This window comes from Ostrinia furnacalis, unplaced genomic scaffold (genome assembly GCF_004193835.3).
Source record: "Ostrinia furnacalis isolate ACB-3 unplaced genomic scaffold, ASM419383v2 OfSCF0526, whole genome shotgun sequence".
NCBI classification, from domain to species: domain Eukaryota; kingdom Metazoa; phylum Arthropoda; class Insecta; order Lepidoptera; family Crambidae; genus Ostrinia; species Ostrinia furnacalis.
The window spans coordinates 413,121-437,902 of record NW_021130765.1 but is presented as its reverse complement, the minus strand read 5'-3'; the positions used below and the strand labels follow the sequence as shown (position 1 = coordinate 437,902).

The following is a 24,782-nucleotide window of genomic DNA, read 5'->3' as shown; positions in this document are numbered from 1 at the left end:
AGGTACTTGAACTTGACTCGAGGTGGTGAACGCGAGTGACATTTAAAACTGCAGCTTATTATACGTAATAACTTGCCGTCAAATTTTCTTTGACATTTCCGAAGTTTCTTTTTAAATATTTGTGCGCGAAAATATTTATCTTGATCTTCACTTTACAGAAGTATAAAAGTAGGTGGATATTACCTACTTTTACGTGGTTTGTTTTAACTTTTTGCCGAAGTAGGTCAGAGTAGAGATTGGTTGAGTCGCTTGTGGTTAGAGAAGAAGGCAAACTGTGGCGCCCAAGTCGAGGCCGTTGGCTCCAGGCGGCTGAGGGCTCCATGCTGGACAGTGACGAGGAGTCGCCCTTCGTCGTCATATCGCTGCCAGTCTACACGCCTGAGCCCGTTGTAAGTTTCCGAAATTGCAGCACTCATAGTCTCATCATCCATTGATCACTGACTGATCGCAAAAACCGGTCAAGTGCGAGTTGGATCAGCACACGATGGGTTCCGTATAGAAGTAGATGAAACACCAAGCACTATATCGATATACCTTTTATCTATCAAATACTTTTGCAAGGACAAAAAATGGTAGCGGTAACGTGTGTGGAGCCCTCATTTGCTTTTAGCTTTTATTATTGGTATAATAGCCTTTACTTATTGTGATTAATATGAGATAGATACACATTCCTGCTGAGACAAACAGGCATATTAATTGGAACCCTTTGAGTTATGGATCCATAAAAAGATATCATCTAATGTCGTGTTTCGTTCGAGCATCTTTAAAACTTTAAATGCAGATAACTAGTTTATTGCTTGGGCATCTTATGACATGTGTAACCAAGCTAAATTTTATTTTGAAATCAACTCTATCAACAAAGGACATTTGAAGCACTTTTTATTAAAATTACTTATGCAGTAGTAAATGCTAAAAAAAATACGATTTAAAAGTAATCTGAAGTTTCCGTGTATGTGTTAACGTGTTTGCGTGAGTTGTGGGTATCGGGCCGCTGCGTAAGATAGGCTAATGCTATGCTAATGTCATAAAGAGGGTAATACATGCATAAAATGCAAATTAGAGGCCTGATTGAAAGCTTGTAAACAACAAACCGGCATAAGTGTGTTAAATTGTAACGCCTTTGTTCGTGTTCCACTTTTCTTCACAGAAAATCTAAATGGATAGTAAATCATTTTTGCATTCAAAATTCCTGTGGAGCTAAAATGTAACAATAATGGAACCATTGAATATTCCTTGAAAGTTTCTTAGAAGTTTAAATAAGTGTATTTTTCATAAAATGTTGCCAAAACCAAAAATATAGGGTCAGTAAGCGCTTACTCACCACCACCAGTAATTTGCATAACATTATTTCATCCAAACCATTTCCCCATGGCGACCAACAATTTCTTTGTAAACGACAAAATGACCAACATTTTCAGACATATTAATTTCACAAACACCGCAGTCCACTTGTTATGCAGCAATTTGAAACGTGACCTCGCGGCCGACGTATATTCGCTGGCCCACACGTGCGATGACTCTACGGTCTGTGTAGAGTGTAGACCATTTTTCGTAGAGCCCCGAGTAACAGACAGTGTACCGAGAATCGCGTGAACGTAAACTCTCGTAAGGAATTAGGGAGGTCCATCAGATTTGGGCTGCTCTAATTGCACGCACAGACTTGGCGATAAGGCGTCCTTGGACAGTACCTTCAGCCAAGGACTTCGGAATAATTTGGCCGTTGAGAAGCTTTGTTTACGGAGCAGTGGTCGACCGGTCGCCAGACGCGGCGCCTGTCGTACATTCGCTGACTTAGCAAAATACCGCGAATTAGGATTCACTATCGCTCCAAAAGTGCTGAAGATTTGAGAATAACTATCATGGTGAGTTGGAAAGCTGATTGCAATTACTTGCCAAACTTAAATCAACTTAAGCTTTTGATATTTACTGAGTTAACAGTGCGCTGATTTATCGGTTATTTTACCTTGCTGCAAACTGCATCAATGTTCGTAGTTATCAAAAACGTTTAAGAATTTAAAAAGAGCTAATGCGTAAGTTTTAAACTAATGAGTGAATATTGTTCTGTCAGTGTTTATTTATCATTAATTCATTGACTTTCAAAGCCAATTCAATTATCGAATAACATATACCGTTGCCGGCCGCATGCCATGAACATAATAGAATCTCTACTACGAACACCTTCGCGCGTTCTGCCGCTCAACAACAAGCAATAGCAAGTGACTTACTTAGTCATGTGCTCCTTGCAAAAGATATCGTAGTTTTTTGTGATACAACTTTAGGACTTTGTATTTGTGTAATACTTCATGTTAAGACAGTGACCGGCTCTGTATTCAGATAGCAATATGTCATTTAAAGAGCTTTTGTCCTAAACATGGGGCTTAAATTGTAAATTAATTATTTCAATGTAGGTTCACAAACAATTAAATAGAAAACAGCACGGCATATAATAGCAATTTTTCATAAATTCCTTCAAGGAGTATCATTAATTCACGAGGGGCGTTTCACAAGTCCAAAGTAAATGTTCATGCATGTCGTTTGTCTGAGAAAATTCGCCCATTTTATTTGCACATTCATCGAACCAAATGGTGTCAGGGGCGAGAGGCAAGGCCTAACTTGAATATACGTGAAATTACTACGTATGATATCGAATGGCTGGCCTTTTAAAAGTCTTACTAACATGTGTAGCTTCCCGACAGCTTAGGTATAGTTTTTGTTTACTAATTATGCATTGTTATTTTGGCTCATTGCCTATTAGTTCTTCTGAATTAACCTTTACATTTATTACATTAAGTTTATGTAGGAATTCTTTATATTATTATTCTACGTTAAAACTATCTAAGCTTGACACCTTTAAGATATACCACTTGGTACACTTTCGGAAGGCCGCGGAACCTTGTTTAAATCAAATCGTACCTATTAATTTCTAGACATTTATTTATAAATACTAATCCATCATGGTCTAACCAATGCCTGCTTATTAACTGTAGCCTAAAACGAAGTGAGCATGCCTGCGTGCCGTGAGGTCGATATTTTGGAACTTGCAATGTCAAGCATTTAAAACCAGTAGGCTTTTGAGGTAAAAATAGACGATTGACGTCAATTCTTCGTTTTATCAGCTTAAATCCAAACAATGATTAAAACTTACAACAAAAAAAAAAACAATTTAGCAGTCTCAATTAACATAAAAACCAACTGAAAATGATTTTGGTCATCCTCCACATAAAACGGCAATTGTTAAGATAAAGTAAAGATCTTTTTTTTTCTCACTACGAACAAGTTCTTAGCATCTTCCCTGATGGATCTTACTTCCAACTGTCGAAACTACATGGATTGTAACTTACCTAATGTAAAATTATCAGATCGAATTAGTTGACTGATGTGAATATAATGAACTAAGTACGTAAATGATGATGTTAGAGGTTATAGATCGTTTCATCCACGAAGACGCGCCCCACCATTCTTCCGTTTGAGTGTTATCGGTACACGCTAAATTATCCACGAGTGCACACGCACACTACAATAATGACGCTCTGATCAAATTCCCCGCAACCCGCGCTTTCCTCGACCAAAAATTGATGGGGTGCGTCTTCGTGGATGAAACGATCTATAAGTGCCAATGAGTAGTACCTAGATAAACATACGCTTCACAAATACCTCTTACCATGCAAGCACATTTCCTAACTGTTAACTGACAACAGGCAGCCAGCTACGGCAAGAAGAACGGCATGTGGTACGGTGGCACCACAACGGCCGCGGCGCCGGGCTGGTCCCGCGCCGGTACAAGGAAACAATCGGTGGCGGAGTCCGACGCTCCGCCCCCGGGCGGCGGTAAACCAGCCAGCGGGCGCGTGATCCGCATCATCAATAACATGGACCATTCTATACAGGTATTTAAAATAACTAGACATAAAGTTCAAAATAGTTCAAAAATATAAAATGTGTAACAGAGCAGTGGACCATATCGGTGACGGAGTCAGACGCTGCAAGCCTGGCAGCGGGCGCGTGATCCTCATCATTAACAACATGGACTATTCTATACAGGTATTTAAAATAACTAGACATAAAGTTCAAAATAGTTCAAAAATATAAAATGTGTAACAAAGCAGTGGACCATATCGGTGGCGGAGTCCGACGCTCCGCAAGCCTGGCAGCGGGCGCGTGATACGCATCATCAATAACATGGACCATTCTATACAGGTATCTTAAATAACTAGACGTAAAGTTCAAAATAGTTCAAAAAGAATGGAGACCGTCTCGAAAAACGTAACAAAGGGCCACGCCGATAACCTGAAATTAGCTGGCAACGGCTAGATTTAAAAGCAGGAGATACAGGTGCTTTGTAGCGTAGAAACCGTTCATAGGTGAACGGACTTTGCTTTAAATTATGAAGCATACTTAAATTAGAAAAATTAAACATTTGTGACTGATTGAGAATACTAATTGCAATATAATACTAGCTTTCCATTTGAATAATTTTTGGTTGTAGTTTGATCTAATGTATGATATTAGTACGTACCTATATGTACAAGCCCTTAAAGTTGATGGCGACTGAAGCTCCACCCCTGGGCGGTTGTCGTGTCATTAACAGACTGAACCACTCAATAAAGGTTTTGTGCTTAGCTGAATTAATTATAGCCATTATGTGGCGACCACAGTGGCGATTGAAGCAATTTTCAGCTTATTCAAAACCATTTCAGAGCCATTATGTGGCGATTGAAGCAATTTTCAGCTGTTTCGAAACTATTCCAGTTGTAAATAAACTGTGTAGATTTTTACGTAACTGAAAGAAGCTATTGAAACCAGGTAACTGTGACATTTAACCTTTAACCGACGACGTGCGGTCTCACAGACCGCTCCGGTTTTTGAAATTTCTGGATTGCAATGTTCTACTTACTCCCATGTCCGAAGCCAGGGCCGGATTAACCATCTCGGGGCCCCTAGGCACAGCTCGTTTCGGGCCCCCCAACAAAACCGCAATTTGGAAATTTTTACTGTCTACATACGAAATAGAATGTAGGTAGGATCATCATCAACAACAGACTTCAGTCATCACATTGCAAAGGTATACCTTCCTTCAAGTGGAAAGACTTTCGCCACCACTATCTAGTATCGGAGTCATTTAAAAATGAAACAAAGAATAGGAAAATCTTTCCTTTTTTTTATAAAACTAACATAAACATTAAAAAATAAAGATGCACATAAAGTCATGTAAACCAATGCAGTAATGCCAAATAGAGCAGTAGAATAAGACATGAAAATCAATCAATAGCTTTTTCCCGCGGCTTCACCCGCGTGAAATTTCGTTTGTCACAGATCGTCATAAATTATAGCCTATATGTTATTCTGGGTTATAAACAATAATACTGTAAAGTTTCATAAAAATCCGTTCAGTAGTTTTTGCATGGAAGAGTAACAAACATCCAGACATCCAAACTTTCGCATTTATAATATTAGTAGAATGATTTCATTTGTTGCTCTTTAAGACTATCCTAGGTTTTCGACTTCGACGGAGTTGTGCTTAAGTGGTGTAGTCCCCCGAAAGGGGCATTTTTGCGGTTTTACGGTTATACCGTGTAAAGGACTTGCAGTATCAAAAACTAATATTCATGATGATTGAAGGGCATTTAATCCTGCATTGAATAAGACCTAAGATATAAGAATAATCATATTATTATATTTTGGACAAACCGTTCTCGTGCCTATCTTCGACAAAGTAGAAAATATACACGTATAATTAATAACCCTTTCTACGTCCAATGGCTCGTCACCCGCAAGCTCCAAAGCCTTGAAAAGGGCCACTTTAACCACCATATTCCTGTCAAGCCTCGCGAGTTGGATTCGTCTATCCTTATTCATTCCAGTGCAGTCGTTTCTTTACTACGGTTGCTGCACCTCTTCCTTGCACTCTCTTGAACGACTCTAGTGTTATCTACTGTGGCTGCCCCTCTTCCTTGCACCCTCCTGCACGACTGCGTTGCCAAGTCTTAGGTACAGCTGGTCCAAGGTCCGACTCCAAAAATCAACAACAACAGGTTCATATTAAAACGCTGAAGAGTTTTTTTGTTAGTTTGTTTGAACGCGCTAATCTCAGAAACTAGTGCTTTGATTTAAATAATTATTTTTGTGTGGGCTAGCTTGTAAATTTAGGAAGGCTATAGGATATATACCATGTCCATCACGCTACGACTAATAGGGACGAAGCAGTAAAGAAAAATGTTGCAAGCACGGGAAATAGTATTCAAACTATTTTCACGCGTATGAAGTTGATTTTTTGGCGTCGAACCTTGGACCAGGCGTACGGCTAGGCAACGCAGTCGAGCAGTAGGGTGCAAGGAAGAGGGGCAGCCATAGTAGATAACACAGTCTTTCAGGAGAGTGCAGAGAAGAGGTGCAGCAACCGTAGTTAAGGATGAAGGAGGAACAAGGATAGGTAAATCCAACTGGTGAGGCTTGACAGGGATACGCTGGTTAAGGCGGCCCTCCCTTTTCAATGTTTGGGACCCTGCTAGTATATTTTCTACTTTGTCGAAGATAAGCACGAGAACAGTTTGTCCAAAACATATGAATTTGGTCTTATTCAATGCAGGATTGAATGTCCTTCAACCGTCATGAAGATCAGTTTTCGATACAGTAAGTCTTTTACGCGGTATAACAGTAAAACCGCAAAAATGGCCATTTCGAGGGGGCCCCACCACTTAGGCACAACTCCGCCGAAGTCGAAAACCTAGGATAGTATTAATGTGCAACAAATGAAGCCATTAAAACAATAAAATCTTTTGTAGGAATTATTTCCGATTTAAAATCTAATTCTATGGCCTAAACGTTACGAAAATGAATTAACTTCCAAAATATCGAAATATGACGATTGAATGTGTAAAACTGTAAACCAAAATAAGGCAAAGTTTTGAGGTGGTTTGAGTTTTGTTGCATAAAAATAATCTTTAACGTATGTTTTTTCATTTTTATTTTTTTCATCGGAATGCTGGGCCCCTGGTCATAGTGGGCCCCTAGGCACTGGCCTAAAGTGCCTTATGGATAATACGGCACTGTCCGAAGCGTCTCAGTACCTTCGAGTTTAGTTGCCCAAACGCTATTACAGGTAGTGGTTACATCGATGAGGGCAGTTTTAATAAGATAATTCGATTTAAAGTTCAACAGCGGTCTGTGGGACCGCACGTCGCAGACTACGTGACATTTTTGTACTATACTAAAACTTGCGTTTTTGTTTTAGACGACTCATTTTTCGTAAAAATCATTGATCCTGGGCCACCACAACCTAGGAAAAGACATTTCCTAATGATATTATTGATATTTGGACATAATATTATGTAAAATATGGTAGTCTGTAAAAAAATACCCCGAAACGGGTGGTAAAGCAAACAGTGACATGTATTCTAGGTTCTGACATGCCAAATCAGCCTGATGCCACTGTACCAGCTGGCAAAAAAGACGTATATTTTAGTCCACCTAAATTGAAAACGAAATTATCTTACAGGTGTTATCTATGTATACCGGAAATGCTTGGAATGCGGTAAAAAAAATGTCTTGATTGTGCCTAATGTTTACCGTACGTCAATTTTTTTTTTGTGCATGTAATGTACGTGTCATTTATTGAATGATCAAACGAACTTACCAAGTGAAGTTCGATCTAAATTATCCTGTTTTCGCCGAAGAGATTTATACTGGGTAACATCTCGCATTACCTCGGAGCAAAAGAATGGCTACTGGGTAACATCTCGCATTACCTCGGAGCAAAAAAATGGCTACTGGTTAACATCGCGCGTTAACTTGGAGCTAAAAATGGGTCAAAGTTACGCGTCGTGTCACAACGCTTATAATAAAAATGTACGAGCACTTGCACAAAATAGTTGTTACAACCAACCTTTTGTTGGGTCTAATTCTCGTCACTACACTGCACAACTTAAAATAATTACGTTTTTTGTCGGTAAAAACGTCCTGGTGACGTCACTTAAGCATTTTTCTTATACTGCGTGCGGTCGTTGCGCGTGCGCACAAAGGAATGAGACCGCTCGGACACCGAGCCCACAGCGTGGTAGGGGTGGGGTTGCCCGCTCTTTTGTTTTTTAATACTACTACGCTGAATATTGTGTGCGGATTGGGTTGTCGTACAGGGGTACTACATGGTAAAATAAATCTCGGAGGCGAAAGCAGGATAATTTTTATTTTATTCATTATGTTCACTATATTTAGGAAGGAGTATAGTTTTTCTTGCTTTGATTAAAATTTACAAGTTATATAGGTAGGTATTATTGAGCTCTAGTGTTATTTCAATGAAATTAAGCGTCAAAAACGTTTTAGCCATATTTAAATAAATAATTTACATTGATTCCTCACAAATTATACGTATGTTAATTTGTAATACTATAATGTTCTCAAAAAATATAAAATAAATATACTTTTATACAAAAAATGATTACTTTTTGAGTAAACAGTATAGCGGTCCCACAGACCGCACGTCGCAGACGGCGTGACAAAAAAATCACGTCGTCGGTTAAAGGTTAAAAATATCCAAGCTGTTACAAAGAAATCAACATGTTATTACTCCACATTGATGTGTTATCACGCATAACCATAACGCCTTTATGGGTCTAAAAAACAGCCACCGTTTCTAACTAGCATTTCATAAGAAATCGGTTTACAGCGATCCCGTGCCATTAAAAATGCAACTAGGTTAAGAAGCACAATTAAAACCAATAAAGCCCTACAATTTTCTTTGCAACTAACTTATCGTAGGGTATAATTGTGCAAAATGAATCTTTTGTGTCGATGTAGTAATGAACGCTTTCAATGCAAGGGCCTTGGAATGTAAACAGTGGGCGGCCGATTTTGATTGCCAGCGCTTGCAAATGGTTAAGGCCGCACAAATAGTAGCTGGCCGTGGCATTTAGTGATCTATAAATCTAGATTTCAGCATATAGACCTATAGTTGGTAGTAGAGTAGGCAAGAATAAGGTAAGCATACAAATGTTTCAAGTTATCCTAAATTGGACATTCTTCCGCGGCTCCGTCTGTCTCCGGCCTATTTTCGACCCTATTTTAACCCACATGGGCAAGAAGAATACAAAATTTAGTTATTCTTGTCAATAAAAAAGTGTTATTTTACAGTGTCGCGTTTTACTAAACCTCCGCACAACACAGCCATTCGAAGAAGTACTGGAAGACTTGGGTCAAGTTCTCAAAATGAGTGGAGCTAAAAGGATGTACACAATCACAGGACAAGAGGTATTTACCATTTACACTTCGCTATTTGGTCCGATTTACTCGTAGTTGTCTCTCTATTCATGTCTCCGTGGAGGGCAGAAAGCTAAGCTAGAAGTACCTACTAAAACTCAATTTTTATGCTTTACGGTTTCCTACATAAAGCCGTGCGTACCTACCTCTATTACCACACACTTATTTAGCTAGTTGACAGGTTATCAAATATTTGAGGTAGGTAGGAAGCTGGAATAAAGTCATTCAAGTTGTCCATTGTTTACAGGTCAGAAGTTTCTCACAGCTACGAAACGAATTCGCTGATGTAGAAACGTTTTACTTGGGCTCACTGATCGTTGCGCCCGCGCTTAGCCCTGGCGTAAGCGCCCCGCTACCAGTCGAGTCTCCTATTAGAAGGTAACTTAGGATTAACTAATAAATAATAGACACTTTTTTACACAGAATATGCCTATTGTACACTTTCTGAAAATCATGACACTAGCGAAACTATCGATACACATCTCAGCGTTGACTCTACCACAATTCGTATTGTGTCAATTAACAAGGTTTCTTAGAAGAAGATGTGCTACCACCGAAAAAACTGACAATTACAAGTTACAAATACTCGCACCGCTGCGCTATACTTCAAGTGTATCAATAACTCTCCTAATTTTATTTTTTTTTGCGTTTAGAATAGTTTTTATTTATTTTATTTGAAAGAAAGGTATACAATCAGGCAAGACATAGGCATAGGTACATAATGAAAGAGATACACAGATAGCTGCTTATACCCCTCTGACAAAAAGGCACCCGCTCAGCATACCTACATCAAGACCGCGCGTTTGACGAATAGGGATGTTTCCTGGGTCAAAAAGCAAGAGTTTTAATTAGTCCGTCAGTTAATCTTGCACTATCAACTCTGAAAAAAGCACATAGATTTAAATGATCTGATTTGATGACTGTGCTAGGTCCCGATCAAGAGGCAACGTAGCCGCCGCGCCGGCAGCGTCAGAAGACTTGCGCGGGCGCCGAGCGCGCAGCAAAAGCCGCCCGCGGGTGCTGTACGCGCCCGAAGGCGAAATTGTTCGCAATTCAGGTAAGCATAGTAGATATTGATAGAAATAGTTCATAGCATCGGTCATTCGACATTCTTCTGTAGGAGGACGACCACTGTTTAATTTGTTTAATTTTCGAAAGACTCAAACCAGACGGGTTAGGGAGGCATTAATAACGAACGTTACCACTTTAAATGCACGGCCAGTTGTCCGATCCTTGATATTTCAGACAGTTACTTAACACATTATTTTACACCCTTAAAAATTAATGCTCTTGATTTACTTGACTTATGGTCCTATGTCCCCTAGATGGGGCAGAGGGCGTCCACAACAGTCTTCCATCTCGTTCGGTCTTGAGCTTCTCGCTTGATCTCGCCCCAGGTCTTGCCGATCTTCCTCGCCTCGTCCGCTACAGTGCGCCGCCAACCAAGTTTGCCTGGGTCGACCACGTTTGCGTTTTCCTTGGGGATTCCAATCCAAAAAAAATAACTCTCACAGAACTTTAAATGTTTCACAAACTTCTTTTCTGACAGACTACACACTGCTAGAAGTGCTAAAGGAGGAGCCCATCAGGGTAACGATCCGTGGACTCCGGCGCACCTTCTACCCGCCCATCCACCACGCACCCATAGACAACTCACCCCCTGAGAAGAAGATGCAGCTGGACTGGGTGTAAGTAGAACTCAATAAAGGTTATATACGTGCGCATTTTATAAAACGACTTAGCATATTATGTTGGTTGCGCAAGAAGTGCGCGAAGTTTTGTTCACAACTGCATTCAATATAACATACCTAACGATAACGAATAACGGTGTGATTTAATGGATTTTTTAGGAAAAAGCGGAAAATTGTCCCGATTTCCGTATAGACCAAACAGCACCAAAACTTAAGCTCGCAGTATTGCTAAAATTAAGTGGCAGTGGGCGGGGCACATAGCTCGTAGAGACGATAACCGTTGGGGCAGAAAAGTTCTCGAGTGGCGACCACGGGCCGGAAGACGTAGCGTGGGCAGGCCTCCCACTAGGTAGACCGACGATCTGGTAAGGTCAGCGGTCACGGATGCGGGCAGCGCAGGCCCGGTCGTTATGGAAATCCTTGGGGGAAGCCTTTATACAGCAGTGGACGTCATTTGGTTGAAGCGAACGAACTAAAACTCAAGAACTATTTTAAAATAACGTTTTTAATGTGGGAAATATTTAATTTTTGTCGTAGTTACGGCTACCGAGGCGCCGACAGCCGGCGCAACCTATGGGTGCTACCTACTGGCGAGCTGCTCTACTATGTCGCAGCGGTTGCCGTTATGTATGACCGCGACGAAGAGTCTCAACGGCACTACATTGGACACACAGAAGATATACAATGGTGAGGAACAGACATAGCTTGGAACTGAACTTAAAGTTGTTAAATAGCGATTTTTTGAGATACTTCTCGTTGCATTTGGAAGTTGGGGCGTGGTTGGGGCATTTTTGTAACTTATTCTTAGATTTAAAAAAAAATAAAGAAACTTGCGTTCGAGTCAACAGAGACAATGCTTAGTAACCACTTTGCTGTCTGCTGGACTGGACACAGAAAATCAAATCATTTTTTTTTTACTTCCAGAGACGGTTACAATAGGTGGTAAAAAAAAATCAACATAGTTATTACTGGTTATCTTCGCCATGATATGGCATGTAAAAGCAGTCCAACTAGGCTGCCAAATACTATGATAGAGCCTTTTCACCCTAGAGAATTGTCTAGCCCTTTCATAGCGAAGCATTATACTATTATACCTACTTATACACGGTGAATTCAACGCTCAAATCGAGTGTGTTTCGTCGCTCTACAAGTTAGAAGAAATCTTATCTTCCACCAACTCCTCATTCTACAACCCATTTAATAACATAATTAAGGCTGAGTTGCACTACCTAACCTAAACCGTAACTATAATGATAACCGGTGTTTTGTATGGAGTTTGATAGACTTGACGTTTGTCAAAGTTAATGTAAGATGGAGATGGTGCAATTCAGCTGAAAATTGTATGTGTTTTCGTCAAACTATCTTTCGTTATAGTATGGAACTGCACCCCTCCCGCGAGTTAGTCGCGAGCGGGCAACGCGCAGGGCGCGGGCGTCGTGCGCAAGCGCACGTGCGCATCTGGAGTACTGACACGCTGCAGACGCTGCACGTGTTCGGCATGGCTGAGTTTGAAGCTGGCGTGGCGGCCGTGGCGTTCTCGCAGCTGGTAAGATGTTTATGGATAGTTGAATATATATATTTGTAATTCTTTTTTGTTATACCACAGCGCAATTACAAAAAGAAAACGAGCTGGCTGATGGGGCGGCAAGATTATTTATTTATTTATACTTCAATGCCAAAAATATTAACATTAGGCGAACTTAATGCCATAAGGCATTCTCATCCAGTTTACCTATGATATATAAGATTATGGAGTGGAAACCACGTACCGGACAACGCAGCGTGAAACGTCCACACAAAAGGAGGACGACGGCCTTATAAAGGTAGCAGGAAGGCGTTGGATGCACCAACCGGGCGATGTGGAAATCATTGGGGAAGGCCTATGTCTATGTTCAGAAGTGGACGGCGTCCTATGGCTGGAGTGTTGATGATATGATGAACGAGCCAACGTAGGGAGCTGCGCAAGAGTGATACCTAAAGTCTTTTTTGACGGAAATTAAATACGGATCGTTTTCAGTGTGATGCTACAAATCTACAAGGTGGACTGGACAGATAACCCTTTCAAGCCGCTGGATGCAGGCCGATTCCGACCTATAATATGTTTATTTAATTTTATTTATTTTATTTTATTTATTAGGACCGACGACATTGTAAAGGTAGCAGGGAAGCGCTGGACGCAGGCCGCTACCAATCGATCAACGTGGAAAGCATTAGGGGAGGCCTATTTTCAGCAGTGGACGTCCTATGGCTGACATGATGATGATGATGATGATTTATTAGGACAACCAACAAGACTGTTTAGCAGTAGACGTGCTCTGTTTGAAGATGAAGATGAATATTCATTAATGACGTCATTTTCTCTAGAATGGCGGAAGCTACGTACTGGCCGTGGATGCTGGTCGCGAGAGTATACTCTCAGTATGGCAGTGGCAATGGGGACACTTGCTGGGAAAAGTGGCGGTAAGTAATCGAGTAGACTGTGTTTATTTAATTTAGTTGAGTTGTAGGTTTGATCCCCGCATGATAAAAACCTCTAGCTCCACGATATCTGTGTTAAAAAAATAAGTATGTTTAAATTCGATGCACCCAGGGTTGATTACGCTGTGTAAAATATCCAAGGATTTTTATTTTATTTTTGTACAAAATGCAACAGAAAGTTAAGAAAATGTAACTCCCATTTCTTTATCTCTCGTCGTCTAGACGCTTATGCTGACATTATACATTCCACGATAGAAAAGATTCCGAATTTCGTCGACAACCTTGCTGCTAGCAAGGTCTTCGCTCGCATTAGTGCAGTGCGATGGCTGCACTCGATACAGCCTTATCGTGATCACTGGCACTGGCTGAAAACAAAAACGAAAATAAAACACGTTATCATTTGTAAGACTTGATGATAATAACAAAAGAAGGACGATAAAGTTCCGAAATAAGTTTTTAAGTTCATTTGTTTTTCAGTTTTCTTTTTTTGAAAATTGTCCCTGATCACGATTTGTGACGCAAATTCTTACAAAATTGACAATTTTAATTCTACGCTGTTGACATTCAATTTTTCAACGTTGCTATTCGAACAGCGTTAATAGTGTACATATTTATATTATGCGCTATCTATCGTATTAAAAGTCGAGTATATTCGTTTCAATAAGTCTTTCTTTTCAGTAAGTTTCATAAAACTTTAGATTCTCTGCATAGCGCGAAGTTTTTTGTACAATAATACTCGTATGTAGGTCACGTATTTTCGAAACTTTATGTGATTGCAAACCTTTTCACGTTCCACGTAGCCAACTACTAAAATTATTGTAACAAATAAATCAGACTTTTAAATCATTAAAAATCTGGTTTACTGTCTGAAAAGATCGCGATATTTTGAAATACACGAAGCAAAACCCCACACGTAGCGTCTACGATGCTACAGCGCTACGGATCGCAATCACTGATACGTCACGACTCGTAGGTTTGTATGAACCTAGAACCTACGTAGAGCGTTCAAGGCTTTAAATTCACAGGTGGGGTGTTGGTTCATCAATCGTCACTGTAGATAGAGTAGATATTGTCCGCCCTTTTCCGTAGTCGAATCTACGGTGCTACGGTTGACTACATAGCTACGGGGCTACGACAGCTACGGTTAATAAACTGTCGTAGTCTCATGGTCAAAAATATTATAACAGCCGCCCGAGACTTGGTACGGGTGGGATCCACCCCCGTAGGGATTGGATTTCGCAAAATCCCGTCTTAGTGAGCACTTACGTTCTAAAAAGAACCCCCAATGCAAAATATGAGACTCCTAGCACATGTAGTTTCTGAGATTTCGTGATGAGTGAGTCAGTCAATGAGTGAGTCAGTCAATGAGTGAGTCAGTCAATGAGTTTGACGTTTCATTTTTATAGATATGGATTTAGGTTATTACTCTTGACTTGCTACTACTGTAAGAATATCACTATAAATATGATATTCCCTTTTTTCGTAGTTTGTAGTAATGCTACGATGCTACGGGCCACAATGCTACGAATAAAAATGTCCATGACTATGAAATTAATAATATTTATACCACCAATAACAACCTTGAACTTATGTTTGAGTTTACAATTTAAACTCAAGTCTCAAGTTTAGTTCCGTAATACAGCCCAAGTGTGGCTATTTTAAAAGTGTTATGTACGAAATTAATCTTCGTATAGTCATATACATATGTGATTCGGTCACGCGAGTGAGGTGGTGCCTTCTCCCCTCACGTTTAAAGAAAACCATTAATAATAGTATCCAACTGTTGTGCTCTATGTCTATAGACTTAAAGTATGATTTGTATACTAAAATTCGCCACAGCTCTTTTCTACTCAGTTCCTTACGAATTCTCACATGGAAACTTTTTAAGGTAACATAAAAAACAAATGAAGTAGGTATGTAGGCAATAAGGAATGCAGATAAAAAAGTAAGATTGTTGGCCCAATAAATACTCTGCAAGTTTTCTTCGAAGTAAGTACGTTATACTTACCTACGACGACACTGCAATGCAATGTAGGTACTATTGAATTTGTAAACGGTTACCTACGGTTACTTAAAGGTGTATAGTGGATTTACATCCTTGGATAGTCAGCGTCAAATACACTCGGCATCAAATAAATCGCACCTCCCGCGACAAGCACTTATCAAACGTATGCATCCCCACTTCCCACCAACATTGGTACCATTTGAAAGCCTAGTTCTAAACTTTATTTCATTAAAGGAAAGGTTTTTACCCCAAAAATGTGTCTTTACAGGGATCCAGAGTCACTTCTTAAAAAAATAGGTAGTTACGCTATAGCCATTTTTATGACTGTTAACTGTTAAGTTTTGGGATTAATCGCTATCCATCTGTTAAAGAGGACACGTGAGATCTTTATTTGGTTTTATAACCATAAAAATTGGTCTAATTGATCCCAGAGGTGAGCCCAAAGTGAGGTCTATTTTCAAGTCACATTTATGGTATATGTTAATCATTTATTTAGAAATGAAATGTATTTTTCTGTAAGGATATTTATTGGGCTTTCAAATAACACCAATATTGTTGGGGTACCATGATTGTGTCAGAAGAAAATCTTTAAAGTTCGCGTCGCGGAAGGTGCGGTTTATTTGATGTTGAGTGTAGTTTGTGACAACCAAGGTAGCCAATAAGTTCACAACATGTCTTTGTTACAATTGGAATAAGGTTGTGTTGTCAGCTTTTTGGCTACTCATGGTATCACTATTTGACGCTGACTGTACCCATGATGATTTTTTTTTACCTCTAGACAAACGAAAAATGTTTTAAATAAGGTTGAAACAATATATTCCATTATATTTAGATTAAGACCTAATTGTGTAAACACCTAATATGCAATAAAAAATTTGAATTTGAATTTATCAGGGTTAAATCTGTTCTCGCAGACACTTCAAGAGGAACTGACTGGGGCAGCCTTCCACCCGCTCGACGACAACCTGCTCATCACTCACGGAAAAGGACACTTGGCTTTCTGGAACCGCAGAAAAGACGGCTTCTTCGAGAGGACGGATATTATTAAACAGGTTAGTCTAACTGGATAACACTAAAACATCATTATTCATCATGATTTTTGACAGGTTCTTCGAAATATCCTACTGCTACCTATTATACAATCGTCGCGTTGACGTATTGTATTTTAATTTGATGAGATTCAAACTTGACCTAGTTATTAAAATATTTTATTAACTTTTAGGAAAGTTAAAGTTAAATGGAAGAGCAGTCGCCCGGCAAGCAAAAGGTCGTGGGTTCGATTCTCACCTTAGGAAGTTCAATTTTTTCAAATTATTTTAAAAATTCAACCTTTAGACTTATCGTTCTTTAGGTAACAATTTAGGCTTGTCAAGTATTGCATGTACGTGTGGGGTAAGCTCTGGGTTCACTTAACCTTTTTTGTGGCTGTTAGCAGCTTACAAAGAATAGCCTGTAAATCTAGTGTTTCAAATAATAATCATTCAACAGCCATCGCGCACGCACGTCACCGCGCTGCAGTTCGAACAAGATGGCGACGTGGTGACAGCTGACAGCGATGGCTTCATCACTATTTACAGCGTGGACAGCGACGGAGCCTACTTCGTTAGGATGGAGTTTGAGGTAAAACTACAGTGAGGAATCAAAATGCTAGTAATTAGAAAACTTCTACAATGTCGCGAACGATCAGACAGATTTTTATAATACCTAGCAACTGTTTTTTTTCTTTGTCTTCAGTATTGGTCCTATAGCAAAAGCGGCTGTATTTTATTGCTGTTTCAGGGGTCCCTAATCTGGATAACAGAAAAGCTCCATATGACTTAGCAATTGACGATAGATTATAAGCCTGCTTGGAAATAAACTTGGTGAAAATATTGTCCACTGTCCACAGCAATCCTTGACTTTCTTGATATTTTCAGGCTCACATAAAAGGAATCAGTTCACTGGTCATGCTATCAGAAGGAACCTTGATATCAGGGGGAGAAAAAGACAGAAAGATCGCAGCATGGGACTCGTTACAAAATTACAAGAGGATAACAGAGACAAAGGTAGGTATAACATTTAACGCAAGGTGTAAGACAATGAAGTAAAACAATAATAAACCTTAATGTGTATGTTTTAGCTACCAGAATCAGCTGGTGGAGTAAGGAGTATCTACCCACAGAGACCTGGCAGGAACGATGGAAACTTGTACGTTGGGACTACGCGAAATAACATCATGGAGGGATCTCTACAAAGACGGTTTAACCAGGTTTGATATTCTATAAGTTTTTAGCCTTTTGGAAAAAACAACACGTTGGGCGCCAACTTGAAGACCAGTGTTACAAGGTCAAAAAATTACACTAAATATTTTTTATTACTTCGTAGATTTTATTCGGACATCACAAGCAGTTAATGGGACTGGCTGTTCATCCCGATGACGAAATGTTCGCTACTGCTGGACATGACAAAAATATTGCGCTCTGGAAGGGACACAAATTGGTGTTTGCTTCACAAGTAAGTAAGAAATCTATTGGTGACTGTTGTACGATTTACATAGATAATACAACTTTTCATGATTTGTTTTTTTTTTCCATCCTCTTGTTTAAAAATCTAGAAACTTCTAATATGAAGGTCGGATAAGCAAATAACGGACGTAAGTTAACAGTCCCTTGCAATACACAGTCCACTGCACATCAGACTGTAACTTTTTGATGCAAAATCGCATCTATTACAACAAGCAAATAAGATATCACAGTATTATGCTTGATGTGTTGTCTGTAACAAACCAATTTTATTTTCCCATCAGGTTGGCTACGAATGCGTGTCCCTAGCGTGGCACCCCGGTGGCGGCGCCTTAGCAGCTGGCAGCACGGAAGGCCACCTGGTGGTCCTTAACGCAGACGCCGGGGCTCACGTGGCCACGCTAAGGGTCTGTGGCTCGCCGCTCAACTGCTTACAGTATAACTCAGGTGGGTGTACTCGGGTCTTTGGCGAGAGTGAATCATGTATTGTAGTGAATGTACTTACAGGGCAGATATTATGTACCATTGGCCACAGTGTTAAATATCCATTGCCTGTCATGTCGTCTCGTTCTATCGCAAATAATGATCATTTGATTAGAGCGAAAGCAAAAATGGAAATGGATAGTTAACAGAGTGGCCGTGTGTATCATCCTAGACTGCATCTCACTTAACACCAGGTGTGATTGCGGTCAAATATCTGCCCTGTTATGCATTAAAAAAGTGTCCTAGTTTTAATCTATTTCGTTGAGAGCTCAAGAGTAGAGATTGCAATCCGGATTATTCGAAATTCGAAAATATCTGAAAAATCCGGATTTTGCGGCTATAAAAAAATCCGGATTTTGACTTTGAAATCCGGTATTTTCGAATATTTTTTTCCCAAAAATTTTATCATAAAATCATAAACCAAAATATCTTTTGAATGCAACATGGATGCAAAACAAGCGAAGTTTTGATTGAACGCACCCGCACTTCGTCGCACAACATTCACACCTGCATTGTGCCTGCACAAGGACGCGTCATGCCGCATGCGTAAGTGAATTCGGCCAGTGAGTTTTATACGAGACGCTGATTCTGAAACACCATATCGCTGAGTTTTAAAGAGCAGCTAAATCGGCAAATATCCCTTGCAAGTGTAAGTCATCATCATCATCTCAGCCATAGGACGTCCACTGCTGAACTTTATGATGTTATCGGTCCACCCTGTGGGTGGACGTCCCACGCTGCGTTTTCCGGTACGCGGCCTCCACTCCAAATTCAAATTATTTATTGCATGTCAGCAAGGTTCCTGCCCCATCGACCGTCAGTTCTGCGTACTATGTGCCCTGCCCACTGCCACTTCAGCTTGTATCCGTCGGGCTAGTATGTCAGCGAATCTGCGATCTCGTAAAGAAACACCGAGCATAGCCCTCTCCATAGCACGCTGTGCAATTTGAGCTTCTGTATAAGGCCTATAGTGAGAGGCCACGTTTCCGAACCATAAGTCATCACTGGTAACACACATTGGTTGTAGACCTTAGTCTTCAGGTACTGAGGTATTTTGGATGAAAAGATGTTGCGTCGTTTCCCAAACGCTGCCCAGCCGAGTTGGATATGACGATTGACCTCTTTCTCGAAATTGGACCTACCCAGCTGAATCGTTTGTCCGAGGTAGACATACTTGTCAACAATCTCAAAAATTGAGCTCCCAACCGAAACTGGGTAGGGCGCAACATGGACATTGGACATAAGCTTTGTTTTCTCCATATTCATCCGCAGGCCAAGTGTAAGTAGAGATCTTCAACCTCGCCCATCAAGTTCACCCAGCGGATCCGATTTGCTTACATTAATTCATCTCGAAATGTCATTGTATGAGAATGGGGGATGATTGTGGAGAAATCCTTAAAAGAGTTCTAAACAGGTTGTTGGCTATACCGCCGACCATTTAGCTGGGTTGATGATGGAGTCAAGAGGTGACCATAGGAACTCTTAAACGAAACGGCGGAATCGCATCGAACTTGGGTTCGTTGGATTTGTCTTTTCGAGCACTTTAGTGGTAGATGATGCCCAGGGTCCTGACGATGGATTCGGGACGTGGCCATAGGAACTCCTAAACGAAACGGTGGAAACTCATCGAATTTGGGTTTGTTGGATTTGTCTTTTCAAGCACTTAAGTGTTAGATGATGTTCAGGGTCCTGATGATGAAGTCAGGAGGTGGCCATAGGAACTCCTAACCGAAACGGCAGAAACTTATAGAGTTTGAGTTCGTTGGATTCGTCTTCCCGAGCACTTTGGTCGTAAATAATGACCAGGGCCCTGAGATTGAATTACAACTTAAAAGTGTAAAATAAAATTATAATAAAAAAAAATGAGCTCCCCTGGCCTACCTGGAAATCTTTATAGACTTCGGACAGGTCTGCCGTAGTAAGGACAATCTGTTCAGGTGTCAGGTGGGGATTCTTGGATGGATCAAACTTGGAGTGCAAGTGTGGTTGTGTTCCCCAGTCGACGAAGCACATGATGTCGTGCCCTGCGTGCCCAAACAGCTGCAAGCAGGAAGATTTAATGAAGGCTACTGACAACACCACTCTTGTGGCGGAGTTTTGGGCTGACGCTGTGTAGGTTTGTTGTCGACACGACAAGAAGAAGAATAAAAAAAATATTTAATAGGTAGGCCCTACAAGCAAGTTTTTATTCTGAAATGCAGTTGTACTAAAACGAAAAAAATAATGCAAGGTTCAAATAATTTCGAAAGCTTGTAGCGCAAAACGAAAAAAAGAGGAATAAATTCCATGCGCGATAATAAAATAAAACGCTTTTCTTCAAATACTTACATCTTTTTGAAAAAAAAACTACGTTTTATTTAAATTAAATTGATGGTTTAAAAATTTTACCCAATATTCGAAAAATCCGGATAATCCGGATTTGTACGTAACACAAATCCTGAAAACCGGATTTTAAAAAAATCCGGATTTTGCAATCTCTACTCAAGAGCTGTGTAACTTTTTCCTTGACCTCTTTGTTTTGTTAATATCTATCTTTGCTGTATGGAGTTGCATTGGTGGGTGAAAGAGAGCAGTTTGATTAAAGTAAAGAGGCAGGCAAAAGCTGGTAATAAAAAATTGTAACCAGATTCTGGAGTCACTTACTTTCCCACACCCACACCTACGCACAGGGAGTGGGGACTAACGTACGTAACGTTACATAAAATAGACTACCCATTCAGAATTTAAGAACTGCATTGTCGATTGAGCAATTTCTTCTTAAGCTTGGACTCTGCGACATTCTATAGGTACGTCCTGACATTTGTTTTTTCTTCCCACTGCTGTTAACAATATAGTCATAATGTTTTGTTCACTTACAGCTGGAGACACCATGGCCATCGGCTCGCAAAACGGTAGCATCTACCTATTCCGAGTGTCCCGCGATGGGTTTTCTTACAAGAAGTCGAACAAGATTCGAGGCGCCCAACCGCTGATGCAGCTGGATTGGAGCCTCGATGGCAACTACTTGCAGACAGTCACTGCGGACTACGATCTTGCTTTCTGTGAGGATTATCTTGTTTAATAGAGTCCCGAGTACAACCACTGAGTTATAATGTACTACGTAGTAATATTACTTCAATGAGTACAACAGACTTTTTGCCGGCCGATAGCTTAATCGGGCTGGTTATCAGTATGAATATTGAACAAGTATGAAAAGCACGCACATTACACCAATTTTGTATCGGATACAAATTAGGAGCTGATCGGCCGATAAGAAAGCCTCTTAATATTTGACTCTTAAATCTTTTTCACTTTCTTGAATTTTAAAAGCCTTTACCTGTGACCTGTTCAACACATTTTAACGCTTTTTCTTGTTTTTAGGGGATATAAAATCATTATCGCCAGAAAAGAGTCCGATTGCTATGAAAGATGTAAAGTGGTCTACATTCAATTCTACTGTGGGCTTCCTTGTATCAGGTAAAATAGGGATAAGTTTTTATTTTTTTGTGACTACTTCACGGTGGACATATTCAAATTACTGTAATTATTTTTTTAGGAATGTGGAACAACCGATTCTATCCGATGACGACTTTAATTTCAACGGCCAGTCGATCAGCTGCACATGACCTACTTGCTAGCGGAGATACTGACGGATACTTACGACTGTTCAGGTAAAAACAGCCTTAAATATCTAGCAGGAAATACCAAAACTTCAGTGTACCAAAAATATTGTATCTAAAGATCGCACCATGTTGGGCGCCAATTTGCGAAGTCAAAGTCTTACCTAAGTTACCTTATTTATTTGCTACAGATGGCAAAAAGTTACGGGATTTATCACCCAACACAATTTTCTCATGTCAATCGTAATTTCCAGACTTCGCAAATTGGCGCCCAACATGTTGTTTTTTAGAAAAAAAATTATATAAAATAGTCTGGTCTGTGAGCACGTAGAATTTTGTCCAATGACCCCAAGCTACCCATCCTTATCGCTCGCGCGTAATTATGTTACTGTCGCTCACAGACCAGGCTTTAGTAACTAACGTAGATGGCTTGAATCTATCTATAAAAGCACATCTCTTTCCAGATACCCATGCGCCAGTCCGAAGGCCGAATACAACGAGACAAAGGTATACTCCGGCGCCGTGTACTGCGCCCGATTCCTGTTCAACGACCGGTGCATGGTCAGCGCCGGAGGCACCGACGCGGCGCTGATGCTGTGGGAGCTGGTGGACGACTAGCGGGGCGGGCCGGGGCGCGTGCCACCCCCCGCCGTCGTGCTCGCTCCCCCCACGCCCTCCCCACCCCCCCGCCATCACCCCACCTTCCACGTACTCGACTTCGACGAACTCGACTGAACGGCGGGAAGAGGTACCAACCTCTTTTTCAATTAAAGCCAGGGTGACCCCTGTTCTTGAGATTCGAGCCTCGAGGCGCGATGAGAATCTTCCCGAAACTGACTGTTTTTTCCTTCGACCATCGTTTCAAATGAAATAGACCAAAATATCACGGACTTTACAACCGGCCGGATTGTGGAAATGTTATGTCAATTAATTTTGTTCTAGATTGCTATGAGTATTTTTTGCATTCATTCACCACACCAGTTAACAAGTAAACTTAATTTTGCAAGACCTTCAATACAATCAGTGTTTTTATATGAGTAAAAAATATTCATATGTGAAAATAATTACAATGGCAACACTTCACTTGACAGATAAAACAAAGTTTGTCTGTATCAAAACCGGTCCGAAATACACTGTCACGCTTATGCAAAAACATAGAATTATTTAAATAAATACAAAATTTACATTAAACCTAGTTACCCACATAACAATGAGTATTAATTTAAATAGCTTACATTTCCACATCTTGACTGAGATTTACCTTTTATAGCCTGACCAGGAACATAAAAACCCTCGCCATGTTGCGGAAAACTAATGGTACTAATTTCTTTTAATGGCAACAGTAACTGAAAACTTCATTGACATGTCACCTTGCATGTCAGTCTATTGCTGTCAAAGTGTAAACAAACTTTATTTTAAATGTGCGCAATTGGTTTTATGAATTAAATTGCTAAAATATTTTTATAGTCGTGAAAGAAAAGTGGTTCACAATGTGTTAAAGTATTTGTCGCAGAGAAATACTAAGGGTTCGGACAATATTTTCATTGAATAATGTTTCCGACAGAGGTTGTCAAATTGACTGACATGTTTATCGTATAGTACAGTCCACTATGAAAATTAGCTGTAGTCTGTTTCAACTACCCATTTTAAAGTTTTTTGTTACCTTCTAAGTTTTGAATTTTATGGAATTGGGAAAGAAGTACCGAGTTTGAAGCGTTCATGAGCAGACATTGCAGTTGAATATTCAAGTTCTGAATTTGATTATTGATGAATAATAAAATAAATCCTACTAGCTCGATTGATGGTTTCATTAATTTATTTAAAGCAGGTTACCTTTAATAATATTTTTCGTTCATTTATGAAAATATCAAATTAGCCCGTAATCCTGAATCCTGATACATAAATTTAGCCTATTAATTTAACACATGTACGACTGTACTCAGTGTTGCACTATCAAATGCAATTGAAGCGCCTCTATGCCAGGGTTTTTATGTTCCTGGTCAGGCTATAAATGTCTTTGTGAAATGTCATGTTACTCTCTTTACCGAACCAAAATTCTAAAATATTTAACAAATTATACATAAACATAATATAACTTTATAAAATACCTACATTACTCACTGCCATTGTTAACTTGCGTAAAATTAATATGTAGGTGCCTAGACATTAATTTATCACGCTATGGTGAAAATATTATAGAATTTGGCTTACTTATTATTATAATGTTAAAATTATTGGCGAGTATGATTATACATACGATATGAGTAACAAAATATATATTGTTAAATATTGTGATTGGTATAATTGGTGCTGATATTTAGTATTATTATTGCCTCAAATAAGAGAGTTTCATCGCAGAGAGAACGGTTTTATTATAATGAGAATATATAAATTGTTACATATTTATCAATGATATACAAGTATTTACGAATGAATGAATGATATTCTATTGAAGAGATGTATGCAAGCATATTTAGTAGAGTTAGCCTAAATATTCACCTGAGTAGCACTTACCTTTCCATAGCAAGTGATATAAGTAACTTTTATAAGTATTAAGGGACCTTTTTGAAATTAATACATTCAACCAAGTGGTTATTCAACGGCTACGTGTCTGCGACATATACATAATATGTAATCTACAGTTTCTTAAACGCAGTTTTATTTGATTGATTTGTGTATCTGTTCAGTTAATGAAATGGACTACCTACTGATAATAATAATTATGTATTCTCACAACATTATAAATTACATGAAACACTGTGAATCTAGTAAT

General features: G+C 39.7%; 1 protein-coding gene across 1 annotated transcript in view; it reads left to right on the top strand.

The window, feature by feature from the left end:
- DCX-EMAP (Doublecortin-domain-containing echinoderm-microtubule-associated protein) overlaps window positions 1-23,259 on the top strand; it is a 31,474-nt gene extending 8,215 nt beyond the window's left edge. Inside the window, exons 2-19 of the mRNA XM_028322861.1 lie at window positions 3,699-3,887; window positions 9,127-9,243; window positions 9,500-9,630; window positions 10,182-10,309; window positions 10,802-10,940; window positions 11,481-11,630; window positions 12,318-12,489; window positions 13,308-13,403; window positions 16,341-16,478; window positions 16,915-17,046; window positions 17,343-17,471; window positions 17,546-17,674; window positions 17,791-17,919; window positions 18,212-18,374; window positions 21,269-21,451; window positions 21,771-21,866; window positions 21,946-22,060; window positions 22,474-23,259. Of these exons, the coding sequence (XP_028178662.1) occupies window positions 3,699-3,887; window positions 9,127-9,243; window positions 9,500-9,630; window positions 10,182-10,309; window positions 10,802-10,940; window positions 11,481-11,630; window positions 12,318-12,489; window positions 13,308-13,403; window positions 16,341-16,478; window positions 16,915-17,046; window positions 17,343-17,471; window positions 17,546-17,674; window positions 17,791-17,919; window positions 18,212-18,374; window positions 21,269-21,451; window positions 21,771-21,866; window positions 21,946-22,060; window positions 22,474-22,627 (2,490 nt within the window). The 3' untranslated portion in view covers window positions 22,628-23,259. The remainder of the gene's footprint in view (window positions 1-3,698; window positions 3,888-9,126; window positions 9,244-9,499; window positions 9,631-10,181; window positions 10,310-10,801; window positions 10,941-11,480; window positions 11,631-12,317; window positions 12,490-13,307; window positions 13,404-16,340; window positions 16,479-16,914; window positions 17,047-17,342; window positions 17,472-17,545; window positions 17,675-17,790; window positions 17,920-18,211; window positions 18,375-21,268; window positions 21,452-21,770; window positions 21,867-21,945; window positions 22,061-22,473) is intronic.
- Window positions 23,260-24,782: the final 1,523 nt, after the last annotated feature.